Genomic DNA, 27,525 nt, shown 5'->3' on the forward strand with positions numbered 1-27,525 from the left:
TTAATTAGAAGCTATATACATAAATACTCAAAATAAGAATAGTCCCCTAACCGTTGACAGATATTTTTTTCCTGGCTAAGTGACAAAAGTGATGAAGGAAATAGGTGTATTCTACTTTTAGATCCCCCCTCACCCTCCACAGATTCGTGGAACAGATTCTTCACCCCACCTGAGTTCTGCTTGGATGCAGTGGAGGATGTTGGTTCCATGATCCTGAGCTGCCAAGCACAAGTTAAAGTGGCAGAAGAGTAGCAACATTGGGATGGCAACTGGCCCAGGAGACACCTCTGCCAGCTTTCTGTTGGTGAAGAATTCCCCTGCCCAGGTAGAATTTGTCACTATCTATTTCCAGATGCTTTTAGTCAACTGCACTACGTGCACTTACATGGTGTAAAGTGTATGGAGTGGACCAGAGAATGTGTCCCTTTATCATTAGAAGTGTTTGTCAGAATTATTGGGCCAGTTCCTATGTTGATTTAAAAGAGCGTATCTCCATTCATTTCAATTCAACTATTCCCATTTATCTCAGCTGAAGATCTAGCCCAGTGTCTTTGGACCCAGAAAGTTTTTGAGAGAGTCTCAAAGGTTCTTTCAAAGGGCTTTGGAAACTATGTTTTAAATCTTAAATAACATAACATACAAATGACATACACTGACTAGTCATGTGACGTTCTAGTAACATTTTCTGTACTTTTTTTTTTTTTAAATCTGGATTACAAACTGTATCTAGTTAGAAAAAAAACCATAGAAGATTCCAGGATACTTGTGATTTAAAAAAGAATTGTGCAGGGGGTCAAGGGAATAGGAGAAGGAGCCTTTAACCACAGAGGTTGATGGTTTGAATTCAACAAAGGTTGATTGATATTGTGCAAAATATATGATCTTATGGCTGTGTGTGGTTGTGATGTCATGAGTTGGTGGGTCACAGTCCAGTGTGAATTGTACAGGTGTCCTCTTGACAAAAATCATCATCCAGATGAGAACCACTGTAAGCATCTCAGAAAGACCCCCGCCTGCTGCCTCAAAAAATAAAAAATAAAAATAATAATAAAAAATTAATGTTGACTGAACCTCCTTACCCCTAGATGGGGTCCCAGCGTGTGGGGGCAGGAGCCAGGGTGGTTCCCAAACTTGCACAGCCACAATCTGCTCTGCAGAAAGGGAACCTCAGTGCCCAAGTCTCTTAGTCCACTATCAACTCATTAGAAGTTTGAGAGGCTTTAAAAAGGGATATGCTGCAAAAAGGTTGGGAACTGTGGGGAAAGGACAGAATTAGGCGAGCCAAACAGCTTCCAAAAGCTCAAACAAATCTTACCCCAAACTGCCATTTTTAATGTTTGTATCCTTAAGTATTCAGGGTTTGCTTTTATTTTTCCTTTATTTTAGTGCATCTGGACCGGGCTCTTTTACTGCAGATGTCAGGTGGGGGAGGGGGTGATTTCCTTGTCCAATTGCATTAAAAACAGGGTGTTTTAATGAGATTGCTGTGCATAGCTATGCAGCGGAGTTAGCCCCTGGGCAAGCAAAGCCCAGCCAGCCACCCACAGAGAGGACACTCTCCCTGCACTGAGGCCATGATCCACTCTGTGTCCCGCGTTCTCTTTTAGAACGCGGCCCAGGGTTGCTAGGGGAACGCCAGAAGAGGACGGCTACTGAAAGGTAACTGTAGCAACAGCAAACTCACCTCCTCCCTTCCCCCCCGCCCCCCCCCCCCCGACGCTCACCCGCCCGCATTCCCCCGACTCTTGTGAGTGAGCTCTGCCGGAGATTTGCAATACAAAAGTCTGAAGTTGCTACTAAGATAGACTGCTCTGCATCTCGTGCAGTTAAAACAATACACTTCTAATTGCTTTGTTGTAGTTAGACGTCTGTTGCAAACGCTTTCCCCTCTGCAGAAGGAGAACGACACTGCAACGCACATGACTTGTGTATGAAGTATTGTAGGCAGGGAAAGTCGCCTGCTAGATTCCCGAGCTCATCATGAGTGACATGGAGTCCCTGGCTGTGCCAAGGAACGATGATCCTAGGTACTCACTGCAGCTGGAAAACAGGAGGAGAAACGTTTTTGTGACCCAGTTAGGGGAACACAGGTAGGTGATGTCTCTTGCACTCACGTTTTATTTCTTGGAATCTAAAGTCTAAAAGGGGAGTGTTAAAGTGAATGTGCCTGTGAGATCTGAATTTCAGAAATTGAACTCCCCTTTCCCTGTGTGTTTCTAGGGCATTTAGAATAAGAACAGATTGATTAGTATTGTAGTAGCCTTTATGGTAGACATAAAAATAGCTCCCTCCCCCGGGGATCTGTGTTGACTGTGGAGTTTATGTCTCAGAGGCTGAGCTATCTAGGATGATGCTCTTAGGCTGGACAATTTAGTCAGATTGAAGCCTTCTCAATTTCTACTATAAAATTATTGCTTGCAACATCTGAACATGTCCATTTATTATATCTGAATCCATCTTGCAAACCTGGAGTAGAGTAGAAGACAGCAAGGAAGTGAATCATTTAAACTTACAAGTTATAGAAGATAGTATGGAGTCTATAAAAAAAATACCTACCATGCATAATGTGACACATATGCACAATTGGCAAACTCAGCCCTGGAAAAGTCTAGGACAAATCTGGGAAACTGAATATGTGCAGCTGCTGCATATGTGTGCCCTGTTAATCTGTCTAGTTTGCTGTTTGTAATGTGGTCATCACTGTGGTTTCCGCTTGCCAACATACTGTAGTTGTGACACATGTATGAATCTACCATATCTTGTTGACTTGCTGGCTGTCTAAAAAGCCATGAGAGGTCAAGGATGCACAGTCCTCATGTATTTTGGCAGCCATTTCTTTTTTTTATAGAACATCTTTTCAAAAGAATAGGTAACATACCAGACATGCCCATTAGTTCTAATTATGCACATTTAAGGGCCATATCTAGAGTTTTAGAGCACCCTGGACTCAAAGATTTCAATCTCCAGTAATACAAGGCTAAAGGCATCTAACCCTCATGACCACAACAAACCAAGTGGAAAATGATAACTTGAGACACTTTGCAGTGGGATTAATCTTATAATGGAAACCTAAATTCTTGTTCCAGTTCTGCCTGACTCTGCGCAGGGGCAAAATGTTTCACTTTTCGTATTTGTAAAACAAAAATAATATTCACCTGTTCAGGTACTTATCTGAACATTTGATAATACTTCTGTATGTCCTTGGGTGTTGTGAGAGCCCTAAATTAATCTTTTATACAGTTTTTAACTAAGGACACCAGGGCAAAGATCTAGTTTTAAGAGAAGTGGCAGGAAACCTGTAATGTGGACACAAGAGATCTCTTTCAGGAGTCGCTCACACTGTAAAGAGCATTGAACTCAATTTATTGGCTAGCGAAAGATGCAGTGAGTCTACCCTATTGGGATCTGAACATGTGGATTTAAGTTTTATTAATGACATTGGCACAATAAATGAAATTTGCTGATGATACAAAGTTGAGGGACATCATCAATACAGAGGAGGATCGGAATATTATACAGGAAGATCTGGGTGACCTTGCAGACTGTAGTAACAGAAATGGGATGAAAGTCAATAGTACAAAGTGCAAGGCACTTATGATCTAATAATAAGAATTTCTGTTACGAGCTAAGAGCTCATCAGTTGGGAAAAAAAAAGGGAAGAGACCTGGGTGTGGGGGTCAATTATAGAATGGACTGAGCCATCAATGTGAGGCAGCTGTGAAAAAGGTAAATGCAATCCTAAAATGTATTAGGGAAGACATTTCCAGTAGAGATAGAGAAGTATTAATGCCATTGTGCAAGGCATTTATAGGACCTTATCTGGAATACTGTGTACAGTTCTTGTCACCCATGTTCAAGAAAGATGAATTTAAAGTGGACCAGGTGATGATTAGGGGAATGGAGGGCCTATCTTACGAGAAGAGGCTGGAAGAGCTTGGCTTGTTTAGCCTAGCAAAAAGAAGGTTCAGAGGGGTTATGAGTGCTCTCTATAATTACATCCGGGTAAATACCAGGGAGTATGAAGTGCTATTTAGGCTAATGGATAATACTGTCAAAGAACAACTGGCTATAAACTGGCCATGAAAAAATTCAGGCTGGAAATTAGAAGAAGGTTTCTAAACATCTGAGCAGGGAGGTTCTGGAACAGTCTCCCATTAGGAATTGTGGGAGAAAACAACTTAATTCTCTTTAAAAGAGAGCTGGACAAATTTGAATACAATTGTATGATGGAGGTGCTTGTGATGGTGGGGGCGAGGGGGGAGAAGGGCTCCTTAGCCCTGGGACTCACTGCCAGTTTATATTACTAAAAGCACATGCTTCAGGATTTCAGGCAGTCACCAGTAGAGGTCAGGAAGGGATATTTTTCCCTGAATATATTCTGGGAGGGTATTTTTATCTCTTTCATCTGAAGCATCAGGGATGGCCATGACTGGAGATGGTACACTGGTGGGGTGGGCCAGGGCTCTGAGGGGGCACCGAGCATTCTCTCTCTCAGGTGCTTGGCTGGCTGGTTCTTGCTCATATGCGCAGAGTCTAACTGATCGCCATGTGTGGGGTTGGGAAGGAATTTTTCCCCAGGTCAGACTGGCAGTGATCCTGGGAGATTTTCGCCTTCCTCTACAGTGGGTCACTTGCCAACTACACCTGGGTCCATCTCACTTAATCAATTCCCTGCCATTGCAGGGGCCTTGGGCATTGGTGCATCAGTTCCTCCTTTTCTCAGTCTGTGGCACACAATAGTCTGATCTCCTGTGGATTTTATTTATGTTGGTCTCATTTTCTTCATTGGGTTTAGTGTGTGGGTGCTGAGTGGTGTTGGTGGCCTGTGATATACAGGAGATCAGACTCAACAATCAAGTGTGGTCCCTTCTGGCCTTAAACTCTATCACTCTGATCTGGCTTGTCAAAGTGTCCTTAATTCTCTCCATGTAAAGGTGACTCCCATTTGTTTTCCCAGGGAAGAAGAGGATAAAGATGTGACTCATATCCCCATCATCAGCGAGGTTAGATGTGTTGTTTTTTTTTATGCCTCCTTCTTTTGAGCGTGTGTCACGGGGAACATAGTTCAAGAGCTTCCCCTTCAACAGGGTGCTGTGTATGTGTCATCAAGACTCAGCCCACCTGTGTCTGTCTATATGGAAATTGTATGGCCCTCATTGCTGTAGGATCTGAGTTTGGTGGCTGGATAGGTGAGCAGGGACATATTCAGCTGCTTAGGGCACCTAAAAATTTGGGGCACCACCAGGATCATAGGCGCCGACTTCTCTTCTTGCCGGGCGATGGTGGACACTGCGCTCTGTTCCAAGCCCCCAACTTCACCTCCTCCCCAAGCCTCCACCACACCTCTTCCCGCCCCTGCTCCATCCCTGCCCCGCCTCCTTCCCTGAGCACGCCCCATCCCTGCTCCTCCCCATCCATTCCAGAGCTTGAACGCAGCAAATCAGCTGTTTGTGGCACTCTGGAAGTGCTGGGACGGAGGGGGAGGAGTTGGTAAGCACGGGGCTGCCGGTGCGCAAGAGGCGTGGGGGGAGGAGGGCTGAGGGGTAGAGTTTGGTGCTGGTGGGTGCTCTTCACCCACTAAATTTTCCCCATGGGTGCTCCAGCCCCAGAGCACCCACCCACAGAGTCTGTGCCTATGACCGGGACAGCAGGTAAGAGCAGGTTGGCTCCCACACACCCAGTGCGCATCACAGTCTCCTTCCTAGACAGAAGGCAGGGGCCGTATTCACAGAGCCGAATGCGCCGGTGCAGGGGCACCAGTTGCACCAGCATAGGGCCACCGGTTTAATAATACTGCGTAGGGCCCCATAAATCCTAAAGGTGGCCATGTAGGTAAGGCCGTGGAACCCTTTTCCTCAGGAATATTACCTCAGCGCCATGTATCAGTTGCTGAGGTGATGTGATGACAGTTGCAGCTGAAAGGATGCTGCAGTCAGCTCCTACAAGAGCTCTGTTCATGGGCCTCTCACCCCTCACCAAGCCATGTCATTCTTTATATGGGGGATTTCTTTTGCAAAAACATCTCAGTGCTCTTTTTTCATGAACACACAAATATAAGAGGCCAATTAGCAAAGAGCACTAACAAACCAGTGTGGGCACCAAGCAGGGAAAATATATTCTGGTAAGGAAATTTCAGCTTCAAGCTTCCAACAACCATGGGCCCAATCCTGACGTGTTTAGTTAGGAAGACTCCCACGACCTGAATGGAACCTTTCTGTGGACTTCACTAGAAAGTAGAGCAGGCTTTTAGTAAGGGCTTCAGGATTGGGCTAAGAAAAAGTCAATGACAAACCTCCTGAGGCTTTGTGATACCTGACACTGTACCTCAGCTAATCACTTCTTTGTAGTTGGATGTCCTGTCACATCTTAACATCTTAACACCATCTTTTGAAGCATCTTATCCACATGGTAAATTCTGATTCTTCTCTCATTTACCCCAGTCTAATTCCATTAATCAAAATGGAGTTATTTTTGACTTACACCAGTGGAGGATCAGGTCCTGTATGCATTGCATCACCATCAAGACTGAATTGTAGAAAATGTTGTCTGTTAGGAAATAAATACAGCCCAGCTGATATTAAGCCGCTGCACTGATATACAGTTTATGTCCCTCTATATGAATTATTTTCCCACATTGTGGTCACATTTGGCAGGTTGGGAGCTCTGGGCCACTGTCTGCTCTCAGTGCACTCAAGGGGAGCTCTGTCATTTGCCTTAATAGGATCAGGACTTGGCCTTAAAACTGTGGCATTCATGTTCTTGTTTGAATCCTTGTTTTCTTATTTTAATCCATACTTTGAGGGCAAGGGGATAAAAATAATTATTTTGGTTAATACTTTAAGACAAAAAGTAATGATGCACTTGTTTTTATGCAAGACCCAAGGGAACTTCACAGGAATCTGTTATGTGCCTCTATTGATTTGAAAACCCAATTCCACTTGTAGGCCCCGAGCAAGATTCTTGAGACTGATGCAAACTCTTTGCAAAAAAACCTTGGTTCTGAAGAAAGAGGTTGAAGTTGATCGTGTCACGGCAGAGCTGATTGCTAAGAGACAGGAATTTAAAGAGCGGATGGAGCTGTGGCTCAGCGGAGAGCACAATTTGCCAAAAAGCAGCAGGATGTAAGCATCATTTCCCATCTCTGTTATGAGAAGAGAGCACTCAGAGTCCCTAAGGAGTTAGTCCTGGTCTTTTCACATTCCCAGGACTCTGCTCTGGTGGTTTCTATATCTGCACACTTGCTTTTGGGCTTGGTGCAGTCAATGGTGTATTTGAGTGCTTGGCAGAGTCATGTTGGAGCAGGCAAGAACTGCAGCCTGGTACGCTTTTTCCCCAAGTGAAAGCAATGTGCTCTCCTTCGCTCTCTGTCTGATCATACTCACAGTTATAAGAATGACTTTCAGATTGTTCCATCAGCATTGGGTTGATCCTGAAAGCCTCTATAGACTGACACTGCTCCCCTCTGCTTATGCAGTAAAACATGTAGGGCTAAATTCAGCAGTGACATAACTGTTGGTGTCAGGTACTTAGTGTGAACCTGATTTTTCATCCTACAGGAATATAAATGGAAACAAACCTGGGTCTTTGTAGATTTGTAAAACTCTAGTTTAACAGGATAAGCAAGCAGAACATGCATTATTTAATTGATTTTACAAAAAGTCTCTTCCCTGAATGGGGTGTTGCACTGGTTTATTAAATGTCCTTTTTTTTTTTTTTTTTTTTTTGGCCAGAGCAGGAATCAAGCTCTTAAATTTGACAAGTTTCTTAAAGAAAGTAATGTGAAGAAGAGGCGTGCACTCCAGAAATACCAAGCAGAAGTAAAAATGAATGAAATAAAACAGAGGGAGATAGATAAACTGGTAGCAGAACTTGAAAAACTCAAACTCAGGTATGCAACAGACCCATCTAGGGTTATCTAAAAAATTCACTTTCCACCACCCACTTAACGAGTTCTACTATGTCATTTTGCATGTATCTTTCTAACCTGTGTTTGTGGCTTAGAAACTTAAACTTCAGGTTTGCATTGCAGTAATCTAGACCCTGAAGGCTCAAATACTAGCAGGATCAGCTCAGTTTCTCAGACAGATAACTTACATTCCATGCAATGTATAGAGTAAAATCTTTAGAAGAGCGCTAACCCCCCAGATTTGAACATGTACACATTTTGTGAAAGCTTAAATCAGAAAGTCCAGAACTTTAAGTATATAAGAATTGTCACACTGGATCAGACCAATTGTCTATCTAGCCCAGAATTCTGTCTTCTGATGCCCATGCCAGATGCTTCAGAGGGAATTAACAGAACAGAGTAATTAGCAAGTGATCCATGCCCTGTCTTCCAGTTCCCAGCTTCTGGCATCAGAGGTTTTGGGACACCAAAAGTATGGGGTTGTGTCCCTGACCATCTTGGCTAGCCATTATGGACCTAGCCTCCATGAACTTATCTAATTCTTTTTTTACCCAGTTATACTTTTGGCCTTCACAACTTCCCCGGTAACAGCCCATGTTGACTCTATGTTGTGTGAAGAAGTACTTCCTTTGTTTTTAAAACCTAGTGCCTATTAATTTCATTAGGTGACCCCTGGTACTTGTGCTATGTGATGGGGTAAATTAACACTTCCCTATTCAATTTCTCCCACAACAGTCATGATTTTGTAGACCTCCTATAAAATCCCCTGTAGTCTCTTTCTAAAATGAACAGTCTCAGTCTTTTTAATCTCTCCTCAGAATGGAAGCCTAATCCATACCTCTTTTCCCCATTCCCTATATTTTTTCCAATTCTAATATATCTTTTGAAATGGGCTGACCAGAATTGCACATACCCATAGTGTGGGTGTATAATGGATTTATATAGTGGCATTTTGATATTTTCTGTTTTATTTTCTATCCCTTTCTTAATTGTTCCTAACATTCAGTTAGCTTTTTAGACTGCCCCTGTACATTGAGCAGATATTTTCAAAGAACTATCCACAATGCTCCAAGGTCTCTTTCCTGAGTGGTAACAGCTAACTTAGACCCCATCGATTTTGTATGCATAGCTGGGATTATGTTTTCCAATGTGCATTACTTTGCATTTATCAACACTGAATTTCATCTGCCATTTTGTTGTCCAGTCACCCAGTTTTGTGAGATCCCTTTGTAACTCTTCAGAGTCAGCTTTGGATTTAACTATCTTGAGTAACTTTGTATCATCAGCACTCTTTGACTTCTCACCAGGGATCCTAGCTTTCCGTGATTAAAAAAAAAAAATTCTCTGACCAAAAAAAATGAAAATCTGCATTTTTCCACGATTAAAATGAAACACTGAGCTTTAGTTTCCCTAGCCATAATATATATAGTTATCAGTTGAACACACAGTTTTATTGATATATTTACAATTTTTGGGCTGACAGCCTGAGCTCGGCTCATTGTCCTGACTATCTGAAGGTTTGATTATCTGATCTGGCCCCAGTCCCAATTAGATCAGATAATCAGGGTTCCACTGTATATATTTTTATTTTGTTCACAAAATGTAAAAATTAAAGGTTCCTTGTAAAAACGGAAATTCGATGTTCCTTGTTTTTTTTATGGCAAACGGATTTCTAGGATCCCTGCTTCTTACTGTTTACCCCTTTTTCCAGATAATTTATGAATATGTTGAATAGCTCTGTTCCCAGTATAAATAAATCCCTGGAGGACACCACTATTTACCTCTCTTCCCTGTGAAAACTGATCATTTATTCCTACCCTTTGTTTCCTATCTTTTAACCAGTTACTGAATAAAGACTGGGGGTGGGTGGATCATTACACCAAGTAAAAACTATTTCCCCATGCTAATTTTTTACTATTACTCGCACCTTTTGTCATCTGTTTCAAATGGGCCATCCTGATTATCACTACAAAAGTTTTTTTTCTCCTGCTGATAATAGCCCACCTTAATTGATTAGTCTCGTTACAGTTGGTATGGCAACATCCATTTTTTCATGTTCTCTGGGTGTATATATATCTTCCTACTGTATTTTCCACTGCATGCACCCGATGAAGTGGATTTTAGCCCACGAAAGCTTATGCCCAAATAAATTTGTTAATCTCTAAGGTGCCACAAGTACTCCTCGGGTTTTTTTGCTTATACAGACTAACTCGGCTACCACTCTGAAACCTGATCCATGATAGTATCTTCCCTCTTATCCCATGACTCCTTATTTGGGGGACTTGTCAAAGGCTTTCTGAAGTCCAAGTACACTATATCCACCGGATCCCCCTTGTCCACGCGCTTGTTGACACCTTCAAAGAATTCTAATAGATTGGTGAGGCATCATTTCCTTTTACAAAAGCTGTGTTGACTCTTCCCCAACATACTTTGTTCATCTGTGTGTCTGATAATTCTGTTATTTAGTATAGTTTCAACCAATTTGTCAGATGCTGAAGTTAGGCTTATCAGCCTGTAATTGCAAGGATCATCTCTGGAGCCTTTTTAAAAAATCAGCATTACATTAGATATACTCAAGTCATCTTGGTACAGAGGCTGATTTTAGTGATAGGTTACTTACTACAGTTAGTAGTTCTGCAATTTCATATTTGAGTTCCTTCAGAACTCTTGGGTGAATATCATTTGATGCTGGTGATGTATTACTGTTTGATTTTCAATTTGTTCCCCAAACCCTCTATTAATACCTCAATTGGGACAGTTCCTTAGGTTTGTCCCCTAAAAAGAATGGTTTTGGTGTGGGAATCTCCCTCATATCCTCTGAAGGATACCAGTGAAGACTGATGCAAAGAATTGATTTTAGCTTCTCCACAATGAATTTGCTTTTCTTGAGTGCTCTTTTAGCACCTCAGTCATCCAGTGGTCCCACTGATTGTTTGGCAAGCTTCCTGGCTTCTGATGTAATTTTAAAAAATGCTGTGAGATTTTGTGTCTTTTGCTAGTTGCTCTTCAATTATTTTTTTACCTGCCTAATTATATTTTCCACACTTGAAATGCCCAGAGTTTATGCTCCTTTCTATTTTTCCTCAGTAGGATTTGGCTTCCAGTTTTAAAGGGTGTCTTTTGTCTCTGCCTCTTTTATCTGTTTAGCCAGAGTGGCGCGTTTTTTTTGGGGTCCTCTATGCTGGTTTTTTGTTTTTGTTTAATTTGGTACACATTTATTTGAGCCATTATTATGGGTGTTTTAAATAGTCTCCATGCAGTTTTCAGGCATTTCACTCTTGTAACTGTTCCTTTTAATTTCAATTTAACCCTATCCTCCTTTGCGTAGTTCCCCTTTTAGAAGTTAAATAAGGGGTGGGCAAACTTTTTGGCCCTAGGCCCACATCGGGGATGCAAAAACTGTATGGAGGGCCAGGTAGGGAAGGCTGTGCCTCCCCAAACAGCCTGCCCCCCACCCCCTATCCCGCCCCTCCCACTTCCCACTCCCTGACTGCCCCCCTCACAACCCTCAACCCATCCAATCCCCCCCTGCTCCTTGTCCCCTGACCTCTCCCTCCCAGGACCCCGCCCCTAAGTACCCCCTGGAACCCCACCCCCTATTCAACCCTCCCTCCGCTCCCTGTCCCCTGACAGAACCCCCAGGACTCCCACGCCTATCCAACTGCCCCTTCTCCCTGTCCCCTGACTGCCCCAACCCCTAACCACCCCCCGAACCCCACCCCCTTTCCAACCCCACCCCCGCTCCCCACCCCCTTACCATGCTTGCTCAGAGCAGCAGGAGCTCACAGCCCCAGCCACCCGCTGGAGCCGGCCAACGGTGCGCTGCCCAACAGGAGTGATGGGCCAGAGTGCTTGGCGGCATGGCGAGCGAGGTTGCGGGGGAGGGAGGACAGCAGGGGAGGGGCCAATAGCTAGCCTCCCCAGCCCAGGAGATCAAGGGCCAGGCAGTACAGTCCCAAGGGCCAGATGTGGCCTGCAGCAATAGGTTGCCCGCCTCTGAGTTAATGCTACAACTGGTGGAGGTCTTTGGTATTCTCTCTCCCCCCCCACCCAAAAATGTTAGATGTAATTACATTATGGTTGCTATTATTGAGAAGTTCAGCTATATTTATCTCTTGACCAGATCCTGGGACAATTTAGGACTAAATCAAGATTATTTCTCTCCTTATGGTCCCAGGATCTTCTGCTATAAGAAGCAGTAATTAATGGTGTCTAGAAATTTTATCTCTGTACCCATCCTGAGGTGACATGGTCCCAGTCAATATGGGGATATTTGAAATCCCATGGCATTACTGGTTTTCTGTTATTAGAGCTTGTCTAGACTCCCTGATCATTTCTCAGTCACCATCACAATCCTGGTCTGGTGGTTGTCATATATTCTTACCGCTATTTATTCAATATGGAATTTCTATTCACAGAGATTTTATGGTACAGTCGGATTCATTTAAGATTTTTCCATATTTGACTGAGTGCTTTGCACTGCCCCCACCAGTGTGACCTACTCTGGTCATTCCTGTATATTTTGTAGCCCTGGTATACTGTGTCCCATTGATTATCATCATTCCATCACATTTCTGTGATGCCTAATAGTATCCATATCCTCATTTAATACCAGGCACTCAAGTACACCCTTTTAATATTTAGACTTGTAGCATTTGTATACAAGCACTCATAAATTTGTCAATATTTAGTTTCTTCATGTGATGTAACTGAATGGGACTCTTTCCTCGTTTGACTGTTTCAACTTCTTTCCTCTCCTCATTATGAGGATATGGAGTGGCCCTTTAATAAATCCGCCTCAGAGGGATGTCTCCGTCTGAAATGTGCGTTCCTCTTACCTGCATGACTTTTCCCCAGCCCTAGTTTAAAAACTTCTTTACAACCTTTTTAATTTTACATGCCAGCAATCTGGTTCAATTTTGATTTAGGGAGAGCTCATCCTTCCTCGATAGGCTCCTTCTTCCCAAAAGGGTCCCCATTCCTAATAAACCTAAATCCCTCTTCTCAATATCGTTCTTATGCATGCATTGAGTCTCTGCAGTTCTGCCTGTCTAACCAGCCCTGCATGTGGAACTGAAAGCACTTCAGAAAATGCTACCATGGAGGCCCTGGACTTTAATCTCTTATCTATAACCCAAATTTGACTGCTTGGAACTCCTACCGTTCCCTATGTCATTGTACCTACATGTACCATGACCACTGGCTCCACCCCAGCACTGCACATAAGTCTATCTTACTGTTTGGGAGGTCTGCAACCTTTACACCCGGCCAGCAAATTCACCATGTGTTTTCCCAGTCATCACAAAATCTAGCAATCTATATTTCTAATAATTGAATCTCCCATAATTGTTAGCTATCTCGTCCTAATAACTCTGTAGGGTTGGTCCCATCTCTACTTAATACAACAGTCAAAGAGACATTCAACAATCAAATCAGAATAGCATATTGCATAAGACCTGAATTTTCCTTGAGCCTTGGGCCAAACTTTCCTCTCTCCCATGTACTCTTACCAGTTACTGTATACTGCTTTTGCTACATTCTACTCCATGGGCACTTTAGTTAAAAAGGGATGACTAGTCAGACAACTATTTGTGAACATTTTGCAAATTCACAATCTCTTTGATTTGCCTTTTGAGTGATTCAGAAATAGTAGTTGATAATGGTCGTCCAATCAGGGAACAAAAGCAATACCATGGTGACATGGGTGACCAATCACTCAGCTGAGTATTGAAAGATAGAGAGAATGTTTGCTGCAGCCATTTAGTTACACACACTCAGGCTGGAATTTGTTTGCAAAAAATATTAGTCAGACAACTGTGAACAGCAAAACTTGTAAAGTCAGGCTCCATTTGTGGACAACTTGCAAACGTTACTATTATTATTATACGTGGTAGCACCTAGCAGCGCCCCGTCTCGGATCAAGGCTCCATTGTGCTAGTTACTGCACAAACACAGAACAAAACAACAATCTCTGCTCCAGTGAGATTAAGAACAAAGGGCTAAATTCACTTGAATAACTTGTACAGTTCTGCAGCTCTTAAGGCTTCCACCAGGAATGGAGAACGAGGTGATAATATTTAAAAAAATGGAATGTACTATAAAATAAATGCTAACAAATTTATTAGAGCATAAGCTTTCGTGAACTACAGCTCACTTCATCGGATGCATCCGATGAAGTGAGCTGTAGCTCACGAAAGCTTATGCTCTAATAATTTGTTAGTCTCTAAGGTGCCACAAGTACTCCTTTTCTTTTTGCGAATACAGACTAACACGGCTGCTACTCTGAAACCTATGATAAATAACACTATTTAATTAATCCAACCCTCCACTTTTAATGGAGCTGGTACAGAATTACCACACCAATCCCTGGACAATTCAGGGACCTTGATGGTGAATTTAGGTCCAGCTGTCCACAGAGCACACATGGCCTTGAGGGATATGCTTCATTTTACAGATGGGCAAACAGGAAATCAGAGAGACAAAGGGGTTGCACAGGAAGTCTCTGAGAGGCAGGAATAGAATCCAAATCTCCTGATTTCTAGTCCTGGGTCTTAACAATCTGTTCTTTTTTGCTTTTCACCATCAGAAGATAAAAACTTTTGTGGCTATGGGCAAGTGATGGGGTGGGGGTGGGGAGGGGGGAGATTGTCATGCTTAGATTAAAATGAACATAAGAATGGCCATACCAAGTCAGACCAAAGGTCCATCTACCCTAGTATCCTGTCTTCTGACAGTGGCCAATGCCAGATGCTTCAGAGGGAATGAACAGAACAGGTCAATTATTCAGTGATCCATCCCCTGTCATCCAGTCCCAGCATCATATATTTTGAGGCCAGAAGAGATCATTCTGATCCTCTAGTGTGACGTCCTGTATAGCATAGGCCCGAAAACTTTCCCAAACTAATTCCTAGAGCATACCTAAAACATCCAATCTTGATTTTAAAATTGTCAATGAGGGAGAATCCACCATGACTTTTGATAAATTGTTCCAATGGCTAATTACACTCTCATCATTATAAATTCACACCTTATTTCCAGTCTGAATTTGTCTAGCTTCAGCTTCCGGCAATTGGATCATGTTATAACTTTCTCTGCTAGACTGAAGAGCCCCCTGTTACATATTTGTTCCTCATGTAGGTACTTATAGACTGTAATCATCCCTTAACCTTCTCTTTGTTAAGCTAAATAGATAAATACAAAGGGTATGTCTACACAGCAAAGAAAAACCTGCAGATGCCCCATGCCAGCTGACTTGGCTCACAGGGTTTGGGCTGCTTCATTGCTGTGTAGACTTCTGGGCTTGGGCTGGAGCCCGAGCTCTGGGATGCTCCCACCTCGCAAAATCCTAGAGCCTGGGCTCCAGCCTGAGCCTAGACTTCTACACAGTAGTGAAATAACCCCACAGCCTGAGCCCCGCGAACTGAATCAGCTGGCATGGGCCAGCTGCAGATGTCTAGTTGCTGTGTACACATACCTAAAGAGCTCAATCACTATAAGGCATGTCTTCTAATCCTTTATCATTCTTGTGGCTCTTCTCTGAACACTCTCCAGTTATCAACATCGTTCTTGAATTGTGGCCATCAGAACTGGGACACGGTGTTCTATCAGTGATCGCACAAGTGCCAAAAACAGAAGTAAAATAACCCCTCTATGAGATTCCCCTCTGTATGCATCCCAGGATCCATTAGCTGTTTTGGCCACCACATTGTGCTGGGAGCTCATGTTCAGTTGATTACTCTCCATAACCCCCAAATCTTCTTCAGTCACTCCTCCCCAGGATAGATGGGATGGTCCTATGGTTCAAGCAGGCCACTAGAGTCCTAATCTCATTAGTTATTGACAAAATTCCCATTGACTTTATTGGTACAAGGTCCCGGGAGTGTTGGGTTCTTGGCTTTGTCACAGACTAGTTAGATAATCATGGGCAAGTCACTTAACCTCTCGTTGCTTCAGTTTACCTCATTTATGAAAATACATTGACTATAATAGTACAGTAATGCTATTCTAACAACACTAACTTTCCACGCGGTGTTGGGAGGCTGAACTGATTGGGCACTTTTGGATCTGATGAAGGCTGCTATGTCCATTTATATGCAACATACTTACACCATTCACATTACTATAAGGGAATCCTTTCCCTTGAGTAGTGCAAGTGTGACAAGAAGCCATAATTGACACACGGGATTCATGTAATTAGCTCCTCATATTCTCATTGGTTTTTATTAAGCTTTACATATTTCTTGCTGCATTTTTACAGACAACAGAAGCTGCAGAAGAAGGTAGCCAAGCAAAAAGTCTATGAGGATTTCCTACTGAAAATCATTGACCAGTTGCCTGACAGTAAGTGCTCTTACACTGCATCTGCAGTCTCCTTAAGTATAATAATAGTAACTTTCACTGATTCATTTTGCTCCTGTGACCTGGCCATGTAGCCTAGTCATCGCCAATAGTGAGTGTCTTAAAAGTAAAAAGAAAAGGAGTACTTGTGGCGCCTTAGAGACTAACAAATTTATTTGAGCATAAGCCTACCTGTAGCTCAAGAAGGCTTATGCTCAAATAAATTTGTTAGTCTCTAAGGTGCTGCAAGTACTCCTTTTCTTTTTGCGAATACAGACTACACGGCTGCTACTCTGAAACCTTTAAAAGTAAAGGCAATCCACATGTTACAGAGCATGGGACAGCTTCTGTTCCTCAGTCAACGAACAGGCCTGCTAAGCAGCACGCTAACCATCACAGCAGGGTTGAGACAGTTCAGTGAGTCCAAATCCATTTTTGCACGACCCACATTGTTTTGTTTTGTGGGCAAGATAAGGCGCTCAGGCCTACCTGGACCATGTTGGCTGAGCTAGACCAGTTCTATTAGGTATGCAGGATAAAAATAGGTGGGAACATTGTCTCCATATTCCCAGCACTTGGGGGCTGGTATAATCCAACTGCCCTTTCTTAGAAGAATTTACTCATTCAGACTTATCTATTCAGGGAGGGGCCTGGGTTTTTTTAATTTTTTTTTATACGTAGGTGTTTATTTTCTGCTCTGCTCCGCAAGTATGCAGCTTATCCTTGGAACAGAATGCAATGAGGTTTCAGGCAGTTCTTAGCTCCCATGGGAGTTTGTTCCACAGCTATGGACCAGCCCCTCCAAGAAAGCTAAGCTTTAACCTTGCAGTGGGCAGATCCATTGTGCCTAGCAGTAAGGTGATGATCCACAGATGACTCCTGCCAGAGCTTCTGGGGATCTTTTAGGCATCCTGGGCCCAGGGCCGGCTCCAGGCACCAGCGAAGGAAGTAGGTGCCTGGGGCGGCCCATAGAAAGGGGCGGCACTCTGTCCATCATTGGGGCTGCACGTCCGAGTCTTCAGTGGCAATTCGGTGGCGAGCCCTGCAGTCCCTCTCTTCCTCTTCGGCGGCACTTCGGCGGCAGCTCAACGAGGCTTGGTTTTTGTTTTTTTTCCCCTTCACGGCTTGGGGCGGCAAAAAAGCTGGAGCCAGCCCTGCCTGGGCCCAAACCATTTCTCCTTCCCTATTTATTAAACAATTGGAGTCACTAGAAGATGCTCCAGACTAATTTCTCACTCAGTGTTTCTCAACCTGTGAATTGCAACCCAGAGGTCGCGAGGTCATGAAAGGCAATCAGGGGTTGGGGAAGTAGAGGGAAGCATTACATATTTTATTACAATCTAAAGCAAAGAACTCTTTCTCCTCCACTCCTCACACACTCTTACCCTTCAAGGGTAAGCATTCTCTGGCAACATCTCAAAACACAAATAACAATGATAAGCTTAGAGTTTATCACTGATACCTTGTTAATCTTACTTTTGTACTAAATGTAATGGGTCATGAACATTTTTGTTTGACTAGGGGATCACCAACCTGAAAAGCTGAGAAACCCTGTTTTAGCTGGGAATGATATTTTGGCTGATACAAGCTCTTCTAGTTTTAAATTATGTGGTTTATCTTTCAGTTTACATCTATCATAATTAAATACAGTGCAGCTTGTTATTTCTATATCAGATAACGGATCAGCTACTTGATTAATTTCCCCAAATCTTAGATTCTGCCTTGTTACTTGCACATTTGTCGTAGAATAAGAATTTGCTTAAATGCATCAAAATGTCCATCTGAGTTCTTTCGAGTATTTCAGGTCTTGGTTCTCTAGCCCAGACTCAAGGCTGAAGTGATAATTGTGCACAAAAAGATTATCAGATTATCATAGCTATCTCTTCTGACAGCCATTTAACATCTAGTCGGGTGTTAAATCTATAGATTATTCATCTCTTAGCAACATTCAGAGGCTGAGCCATGGAAAGTTACCAGCTTCCCTTCACAACACGGTCAAGTTTGTGTGATGCAATCACCTGCTTAAATGTCTCAGAATTCATGACTAAGAGTAGATTCTTTTAAGCGGACTCTTCTATGCCATATTTAACTTTTTAGTACAAAATCTTAATTCCCTTGTCCCATCCTATTGCTGGAGAACCGGTTCTTCAGATTATGTATTTAGATTCTCTTGTTATATGGTATCAATATTCTGTCCTGTGAAAAACTGTTATAGCCTCTGACCAAGCTTTCCACAAGTTAAATGTCCCTGTAATAGAACCAGTGCCATCCAGTGGTGGAGAGATGCAGTACATCTTTTAAAATGGACTGCATTATATTGTCATAGAAACATAGTCATAGAATTTCAGGCCAGAAAGAACCACCAGCTCATCTAGTCTGACCTCCTGTACGTCACAGGCCACCAACACCACCCAGCACGAACATACTAAATCCAACAACTGAAATGAGACCAAAGTATTGTAGCCTACAGGACATCAGACTGTTGTGTGTGCCACAGGCAGAGAATAGGAAGGATCAATGCCGAAGGCACCTGCAATGGCAGGGAATTAAGTGACATGGACCCAGATAAATCTGGCAAGTGACCCGCACGCACACACTCTAGAGGAAGGCAAAACCCCCCAAGGTCACTGCCAATTTGACTTGAAGGGAAATTCTTTCCTGACTCCACATATGGTGATCAGTTAGACTCTGAGCACATGAGCAAGAGCCAGTCAGCCAAGCACCTGAGAGAGAGAGAGTGAGAGAGAGAGAGTGCTCGGTGCCCCATCAGAGCCCTGGCCCACACTGCCCAGTGTCCCCTCTCCAGTCATGCCCATCCATGATACTTCAGAGGAAGGCGATAACCCCAACCCCCAAAATCCATTAGGGGAGAGAGTGGAAATCCCTTTCTGACCCCTGCAGTTGGCCAACGGAAACCCTGAAGCATAAGGTTTTAGGAACATAAGACATAAACTGGAATTGATCACTGGGGCTGCTGAACCCTACCCCTTACCATCACAAGCAGTGCTGTCATCCAATTATACTCATAAATTTGTCCAGCTCTCACTTAAAACTAATCCAGTTATTTCTCCCCACAACTCCTATTGGGAGGTTGTTCTAGAACTTCACTCTTCTGATTAGAAACTTTCTTCTAATTTCCAGCCTGAATTTGTTCATGGCCATTTTATACCCATTTGTTCTTGTGCCAACATTGTCCTTTAGCTTAAATAGCTCTTCACACTCCCTCGTATTTATCCCTCTACACCGCGATGTATTTATTAAGAGCACTCATATCCCCTCTCAGCTTTCTCTTTGGGAGACTAAATAAGCCAAGCTCTTCCAGTTCCCTTTCATAAGACAGGCCCTCCATTCTCCTGGTCATCCTAGTTGCTCTTCTCTGCATCTGTTCCAGTTTGAATTAATCTTTCTAGAACATGGGTGACAAAGCTGTACACAGTATTCCAGATGAAGTCTCACCAGTACCTTGTATAATGGCATTAATACTTCTCTGTCTCTTTTGGCAATACGTAATACATCCTAGGATTGCATTTGACTTTTTCCATAGCTGCATCCATTGCTGGCTCATAGTGATCAATCCCTGCACTCAGGTCTCTCTCATCCTCCTGTCACTTCCAACTGACGAGTCCCCAGCTTGTAGCAGACATTCTTATAAGACCCTCCTAAGTGGATGACCTTGCACTTTGTACTATTGAATTTCGTCTCATTTCTGTCACTCCAGCCTTCAAGGTCATCCAGATTTTCCTGTTTAATATTCCGATCCTCCTATGTATTGACAATTTTCAGAGTAGCAGCCGTGTTAGTCTGTATCTGCAAAAAGAAAAGGAGGACTTGTGGCTCCTTAGAGACTAACAAATTTATTTGAGCATAAGCTTTTGTGAGCTACAGCTCACTTCATTGGATGCATTCAGTGGAAAAACAATGAAGTGAGCTGTAGCTCACAAAAGCTTATGCTTAAATAAATTTGTTAGTCTCTAAGGTGCCACAAGTCCTCCTTTTCTTTTTTTGTATTGACGTCTCCCAACTTTGCATCAACAAATTTCATTAGCACACTCCTACTTTTTGTGTCAAGGTCATTAATAAAAATGATGTCAATTTGGTACATTTTTATGGAATTAAGTCACTTATGCCTGCATGCTATCAAAACAAGAAGTCTTTTTTTTTTCTTCTCAGATATCCATTACAGTGTTTCCAACTCTTGCAACTTTATCATGAGTCCCGCAATACTTGTTGGTCTTAAAATCTCAGTTCCTGAAGTCAGCTGAATCTCATAAGTCATAAGACTGTCAGCTTTCAGTTTAAAAATATCCGCTTCTGATCCTTGTGGTTGTGGAGAAAAGATTGAAAACATAAAGGCTCCAAAAACTGGAAGGCAACTAAAAATAATTCCAAATTTAATATTTTTTAAAAAAATCTCATGATTTTTAAATCATCTCATCAGGGTTGAATGTTTGCAGTTGGAAATATTGAGTCAGTTATTATGGAAAAGATTTATTTAGTATGGACAGGGCCCAGTTGTGCAATTGGCCCCTCCTGGAAGGTGTGGGAGTTGTGGATACATGGTATCTCCCCTGAGCTACTCGGGGTATGTCTACATTGCAATAAAACACCTGCGGCTGACTCATGTCAGCTGGCTTGGGCTTGGGCTACGGGGCTATAAAATTGCAGTGTAGACGTTTGGGCTTGGGCTGGAGCCCAGGCTCTGGGACCCAGTGAAGGGGGAGGGTCCAGAGCCCAGAGCCCTGGCTCCAGCCAGAGCCCCACGAGCCCAAGTCAGCTGACATGGGCCATCTGTGGGTGTTTTATTGCAATGTAGACATACCCTCAATTCCTTAAAGGATCTGGTACATAACTTGAAAAGGAAGGAAAATAAAGCATCTCTAATACATGGTGAGCTAAGTCTGTTTTCCCTTTGTGCTGTTTCCCCTGTGTCCCACTACAGACTATCTGGAGTATGGTGCAGATTCTGTCATTGGCGCTATCATCAAGCGGCATGAGATGCTGTCAGCTACAAACCAGACCTTGATAAAGAACTTGATCACCCTGTCAGATGACTTTGAGAAAAGCCAGCATGACCTTGAAACCTTGCAACAGGAACATGATACCACAAAACTTGTAATGTTATCAAGCGTGTTATTTATGGTATATTAGATAATAGCTAGTCCAAGAGAGTTAAGCCAGGGTCTGTAAGGGTCTGATTCTGTGAAATACTGAGCACCAGTGACTTCCACTGAACCCTTGGATGGGATCCATCCCCCAGCCCTCCAGGTCTGTCCTAGAGTCTCCAGAATTAAAGATTAATTAAAGATTATGTCATCTGATGAAACCTCCAGGAATATGTCCAACCAACATTGGCAAACCTAGGTCCATATATAACTGCTGAAATGGACAGTTTCTGGAATATTTCTGATCACAAACACCAAGTACGTTCTCATCACTTGATCACCCTGGGCAAATTTTTACTCTCAGATGGGTAGTGTCAATCTCTGTGGCACATTTTGCCCTCCATCTCCCATCGAATGTCCCGTGAGTCAGGCAGGCCCAAGGACAGACTATGCAGTAATGGTCCACAGCATGGGTCTTCTAGCACAATGTTGACCCACGCTTATACACTGTGGCCACTGAAGCCGATTCCTGATAGAGAAAAGTTTCTTTGGGTGTTTTATTTTTAATTCAGTGAATAATCCTTAACATTTCTGTTAATAAAAACAGAGGGCTAGATCCAGGCTCCTACAAGGGAAGGGGAAGAGATGTAGCAAGAGCCTGGCTCTTCAGCTCAAGTCATAGAGACTTATGGTTCCAGCTCTTGGGAGCCCTTGTTCATTCCCCTGTGTGTTGGCCAAGATGGTGGCCATCACAGTAGCATTTGAATTGCGCCTGGAGGCATTATTTCTTCAAAAGCCAGGAACCTGGCATTAGGGGCCAAATTCTGTGCTCAGTTATGTAAGTGTAAATCCAGAGTGAGGGTTTGTCTACATAGGGAAGTTGACCCAGAATAGCTATTCTGGAGCTGCTCCCTGTTGTGGACACTCACCTTCAAGAATCAGTGTCAAAATACTTCAGAATTACTATTGCTCTTTAAATTCGCACCCTACGTTGTTCCAGAAGAACTTCCCATGTGGACAAGCTCTAACTGTATTGGAGTTGCTTTGGACTTATATCACTGTAATTGAGAGCAGAATGGCCTATTTTTTTCAGAGTCGTGGCTGCGGAGAATGCTGGTAGCCTATACAACACTTGTTGAACAGGTCCAGCCTGTGCTTCCCCCAGTGCAGCCATGTGGCCAGGGAAAAACTTGCCTCTGAGAGTAACTCACTGTTAGTGAAATAGTTTGTTAATTTGTAAAGTGCATTGGGATTCTTCAAGTTGAAAGCCACTAAGAGAATGAGTGACACTAGAGCTAGACTCTTCTGCAGTGCAAAGTACATTCCCAGTGGGCATTCTTGTTTACCTCACTTAGATGCTGATTTGGGAACTTTCTGAGCTTCAAATGAAGTGCAACAGAATACAGGAGAAAAACAAGCAGCTGGAAGTCAGTATTAACCATGGTAAAGGTCACTTCAGATATCAGGTAAGTTCAAAAGTGCCCCTTCTGTTCCTTCCAGCAGAACATGAGCTATGGATAAAACAGAGGAGACACATACCCTAACTGAAAAGACTGGCACACGAGTGAGATTATAAACATTCAGGGCGTGATCCTCCTTCCTTGGAGGCAAGTGGGGGAGTTGGCAGCAGGATCAGGCCCAGAATTCATTAACGTGCCCATTGTTCTAAGATACACACATCATCCCTCTTCTTGGTTTGCTGTCCAACTTTCATCATTTACTTTCATCTAGTTTGTTTTTTGGTGTGGGCTAAACTTCCAAGTCAGGGCTAGTCCTCACTGAAGTCAGAGGGAACGTTGTGTGAGTAAGGAGCTCTAGGTTTAGCCCTATGTTCTTAAACTTCAGTTCTTTCTAAAAGGACAATGTTAAAGCCAGAAACTACTATTAAAATCTGCAGCAACTTACTGCAAACACTGTATCTTCAGTATTCAGAGTAGCAGCCGTGTTAGTCTGTATTCGCAAAAAGAAAAGGAGTACTTGTGGCACCTTAGAGACTAACAAATTTATTAGAGCATAAGCTTTCGTGAGCTACAGCGAAGTGAGCTGTAGCTCACGAAAGCTTATGCTCTAATAAATTTGTTAGTCTCTAAGGTGCCACAAGTACTCCTTTTCTTTTTGTATCTTCAGTAGTTTCCAAGGACGGATTCAAGCCTTGTTTACACTGAGATTTGACTCTGTTACAGCCACTGCAGACTAGCCACTGGTATAGCTGCACCACTGCAAACCTCTACTGTTGCTATGCAAAGAGGCTGTAGGCCATGACTTGTAGCCAGTGCAGTCTAGCCCAGTTTCAAGCAGTGAATTTGAACTTCAAGTGGCTTTCCTTGTCTACTCTAGGAGTTCGTATTGGTGAAAATGGCTAGTCACTGATTGTCTAAACTGCAGATTTCAGTCAAGGCCTTTAGGCACAATCCTTTCTCCATACAGACAAGTTATTTCTAGGTGTCAGCTGGGGGCTATGTTGGGAGAGAGACTCTTTCAGTCCAACCCTATGGACACGCTGTCTTCCTCCCACTCCATGAGTTACTACCCAGTTTTCCCTCTTAAACTTCCTCTCCCTCTTGACCTTTTTTCACATCTCCCTCACTAGCCCCTCCCAGAGCTCCCTCTGGTTTTCTCTTTTCCCCACTCATCCCTTCATTTTCCTAGGTTTCACTCTGCTGCAACGCCCTACTTCTGTGCCTATCCCCACCCACAGCTGCCACTTGGCACAGCTCATTCTCACTAGCCCTGCTGCTGCTCACCACCAAGTGAGGCAGCCACGACAGCGAGTGGGAGCCATGCCATGGACTGGGGAATGACAGAGAGCCCAGGCAGGAGGCAGCAGGGACTTGTGGGAAAATTGCTACACTCTGCAAGCCTGGCAATCTGGAGGGACCCCAGTCTTACTAGCCCCATGGGGGAGAAGGCATCGGGGGGGGGGGGAAGCAGTTAAAAGGGGGATTTTCCAGTGTAGGATGGAAGGGCCAGTATCAGTATTAGCAGTTGCTGAGGCTGAGGGTTTAAAACTTGTGCAAAGAAGGGCACCAAGTTGGGTAGAACAGAGGGGCCAAGAGAGGGATGTAGGAGGAAATGGGGGCAGAGATATAGGCAGCAGTGCAGTTGGGTTGCTCACTGAGGAGAAGCTAGATCTCACAGCAGAATTGTTACCCAGCCAAATTCCTGTGTGGTAGTCTTGAGAGGTGTTTCCTCATCATGGAGGTTGGCAATCCCAGGCACACGTATGTGCAAAGTGTTCTGTGGGGCAAAATTCACCAACGTCTTTTATGCCTTTGCAGAGTCAAGAACTAGGCAGCTTGTTGTTAGCTATCGCCAACCTGGCTGAGCAGTGCCACATGCAGCATTATGGCCCCTTGCAGGAAATGGAATGGTTGTCAAAACTGGACATGATCCAAGTAAGTAACAAACACTGCTGTAGCATTAATAGAAAAGCTGCTCAGGACAGCGGGGTGCCTGCTGCTAAGGGAATACAGATTGTATAGGCAGCTAAAATGTAAGTGACTCAGATGTCTGGCTCATTCAAGAATGGGTGTTTTGGAGCCTTTGAGCAAATGCAGTAATGCATGTACTAGCAACATATGTAGCAGTTAGTTATATACACAGTGGGAGAGGGCACACTGCATAGCACTGAAAACCTGGAACTGGGGATCAAGAAATCTGAGTTCAATTCCCAGCTCTGCTTATGACACACTGTGTGCCTTTAGGCAAGTCACTTAATGGCTCCGTGACTCAGTTTCAACATCTATGAAACTGGAATAATATTTCCCTCTCAGCCATTCCACTACACACCCGTGGCGTTTAGCCTGCTCTTGGTTGTGAAACTGAGGCTTTGAGCCATTGTGCCCGTTGGTAGTTAGAGTACATTGCTGAATGGGAGCGGGGCAGCTGTAGTGCTCTGGGGACCAGCGCAGCAGCTCGTCATTAAGGTAAAGCAGGGGAACCACAGAAGCCTGCAGTACCAGTAGTGCCACGTACAGCTAGTCTTGGGAACCATTACTGAAATACCAATACTGTCTGCATTGCAATGCAGGGGTTTGGGACCATGTGGTACTTGCAGATTTTCATCAGATACACTGTGTGTTGGATTGTCAGTCCTGCTTTCTCTGTATGACAATTTTAAACATGCACTTACAGTCCAGACAAGATTGTAGTTTGTGTGTGGACCATCCTGAGTGTTGGAGTCATTAGAAGGAACTGATACAATTGATTTGCATTTACCATCTAAATCACAGATTAAGCCCCCAGTTTAGCGAGATCCTGAAGCGTGTGGCTAACTTTAAGCACATGAATAGGCTCATTGACTTCAGTGAGAATACTCATATGCTTTAAGTTAGGCATGTGTTTAAGTACCTTGCTAAACTGGGACCAACAAGCCTAATCCTGTATCCCTTACTCAGTATATCTCACTGTGGACAGTATATAAAACTGCTGCTTAGTTTCATCAAAGGGACTATGTGTGTGAGATAAGGGCTGCAGGATGGAGCCCTTCCATGAGTGAATGTCTGTCTGCATGGAAGAAACCTCTCTTTTTATACTAGGAATTCATTCTGGAAAAAAAGCATATCCAGCAATTAGTGACTCAGCCTGATGAATCTGGGGCATTGCTATCTACTCTTGGAGACCAAACTCAGAGCAGAAAAATGGGAATCACCAAGAAGAAGTTCCAAAGCCAAGTTCCAGCAGGCAGTGGTGGTGTAATACAAACTCTTAAAAACAACGGGAAAGCATCAGTGTGAAACTGTTTTATATTAATGTGTTGCAGTTTCCAAAGCAATGGAAGAGAGGAAATTATACAAGCTTCCTCAGACTTTTTGTAGTGTGAATTGCTTCTTTCTAGTGCCTTCATTTTTAATATTTTTGTCTTCCATACACACACAAGTTTGGCATTGTTTCACACAATTACTGGACTATAACTCAAAAGCCAAAAAGCCCACCAATAAAGTAAATGAAAATTACATTGGTTTTGCTATATGGGTATAGTATTAGTCCATTACTAGCTGTGGGTTTTATCCATGGCATGTCCAGTGAAATTAGTAAGGAGTCATTTATGATATTCCATTCTTTGACCAAAAAGTAAGACTAAATGGATACAATAAAACATATTGGACCACAGTGTGAGAATAGTTAATTTGTTGTTTGTAAAACATACACTAAGATCCTTATCTGAAAATTGCTATGTAAATACCAAGTATGATTATGTTGCAGTGTGTGTTTTTCTGTGGGCTTGTTTGAAATTACATCGGGGACAAGTTCTCAGCTGTACTGATTTACAACAGCTGGCCTGAGACTTTTTCGATGTCATAACAAGGGTTTCAATTCCCTGTTGCCAAGGGGAGAAACTGAAACAGAAGGTACAAAATTACTTATCAGCTGGAAAAGCTAGAGAAACTCAATGCCAGTAACAAGAAGTTCAATACTAGGTTAATGGCCTTTGACTCAGTTCAGGTATAATATCAGTTTAATAGCTCAGACGTTCAGATGCTTCTTCATGGTCAAGTCTCCCATGACACTTAAGGCGTTAGCCAACTAATAATGGCTTACATAGAAGGGGCCCATCAATATTAATTTATTATATTTTTGTGGTTTATTCCTCCCATCCTTCATCTGTTGCTTGTCTTCTTTGATTGTGAGCATTATAACTTATTTTATTACCATTTGTTTATTATTATAGGTTACTGTGACATTCTGTGAACATTTCCTTACTTCTCACAGTTGAGCTCACACTTAAGGTAAATTTATAGGCCCAGTTATTACAACAGAGCCCCAGTCACAGACCAGCACCTCATTGTGCTAGGTGCTGTACAGACATAGAACAAAAATTGCTCCCACTTGGGAGCTAAAACAAGGGCTCAATTTTAGAACATCATCGATTCATTATCCTCAGCTTGCTCTCACTCCTTGCCCAAAACAGAATCATTGCTGTGTGGTGTAAGAATAAAAAAGTCGCATCTTATTGTTGAGATGGGAAATTGGTTTTATGGTGAAGATCTGGGATTTTTTTTCCTAATCCACCACAGCCTTCCTATGGGACCCTGGGCAAGTTAAGTCACCTCTCTGTGCCTCAGTTTTCCCCATCTGTAAAATGAGGATAATTCTTCCATTAGATGTAACTCAATACTATTTGTAAAAATGCTTTGAGAGTCTCAGGTGGAAGGTTATATGGTTCTATTAAGACAAAAC

General features: G+C 43.0%; 2 protein-coding genes across 3 annotated transcripts in view; one reads left to right on the plus strand and one right to left on the minus strand.

Moving 5' to 3' along the window:
- The window catches only part of ASB2 (ankyrin repeat and SOCS box containing 2), a 90,354-nt gene that overhangs the window by 45,919 nt on the left and 16,910 nt on the right, over positions 1–27,525 (minus strand). The window lies entirely within an intron of this gene.
- Positions 1,551–26,460, plus strand: CCDC197 (coiled-coil domain containing 197). Its single transcript, XM_038406684.1, is given in 12 exon segments — positions 1,551–1,659; positions 1,896–2,090; positions 4,958–5,003; positions 6,945–6,986; positions 6,988–7,075; positions 7,078–7,121; positions 7,731–7,888; positions 16,164–16,246; positions 21,183–21,355; positions 22,701–22,811; positions 24,624–24,740; positions 25,884–26,460. Coding segments are annotated over 11 exon segments (1,170 nt in total). The 5' UTR covers positions 1,551–1,659; positions 1,896–1,980; the 3' UTR covers positions 26,082–26,460.

This window comes from Dermochelys coriacea, chromosome 6, assembly GCF_009764565.3.
Source record: "Dermochelys coriacea isolate rDerCor1 chromosome 6, rDerCor1.pri.v4, whole genome shotgun sequence".
Lineage (NCBI taxonomy): Eukaryota > Metazoa > Chordata > Testudines > Dermochelyidae > Dermochelys > Dermochelys coriacea.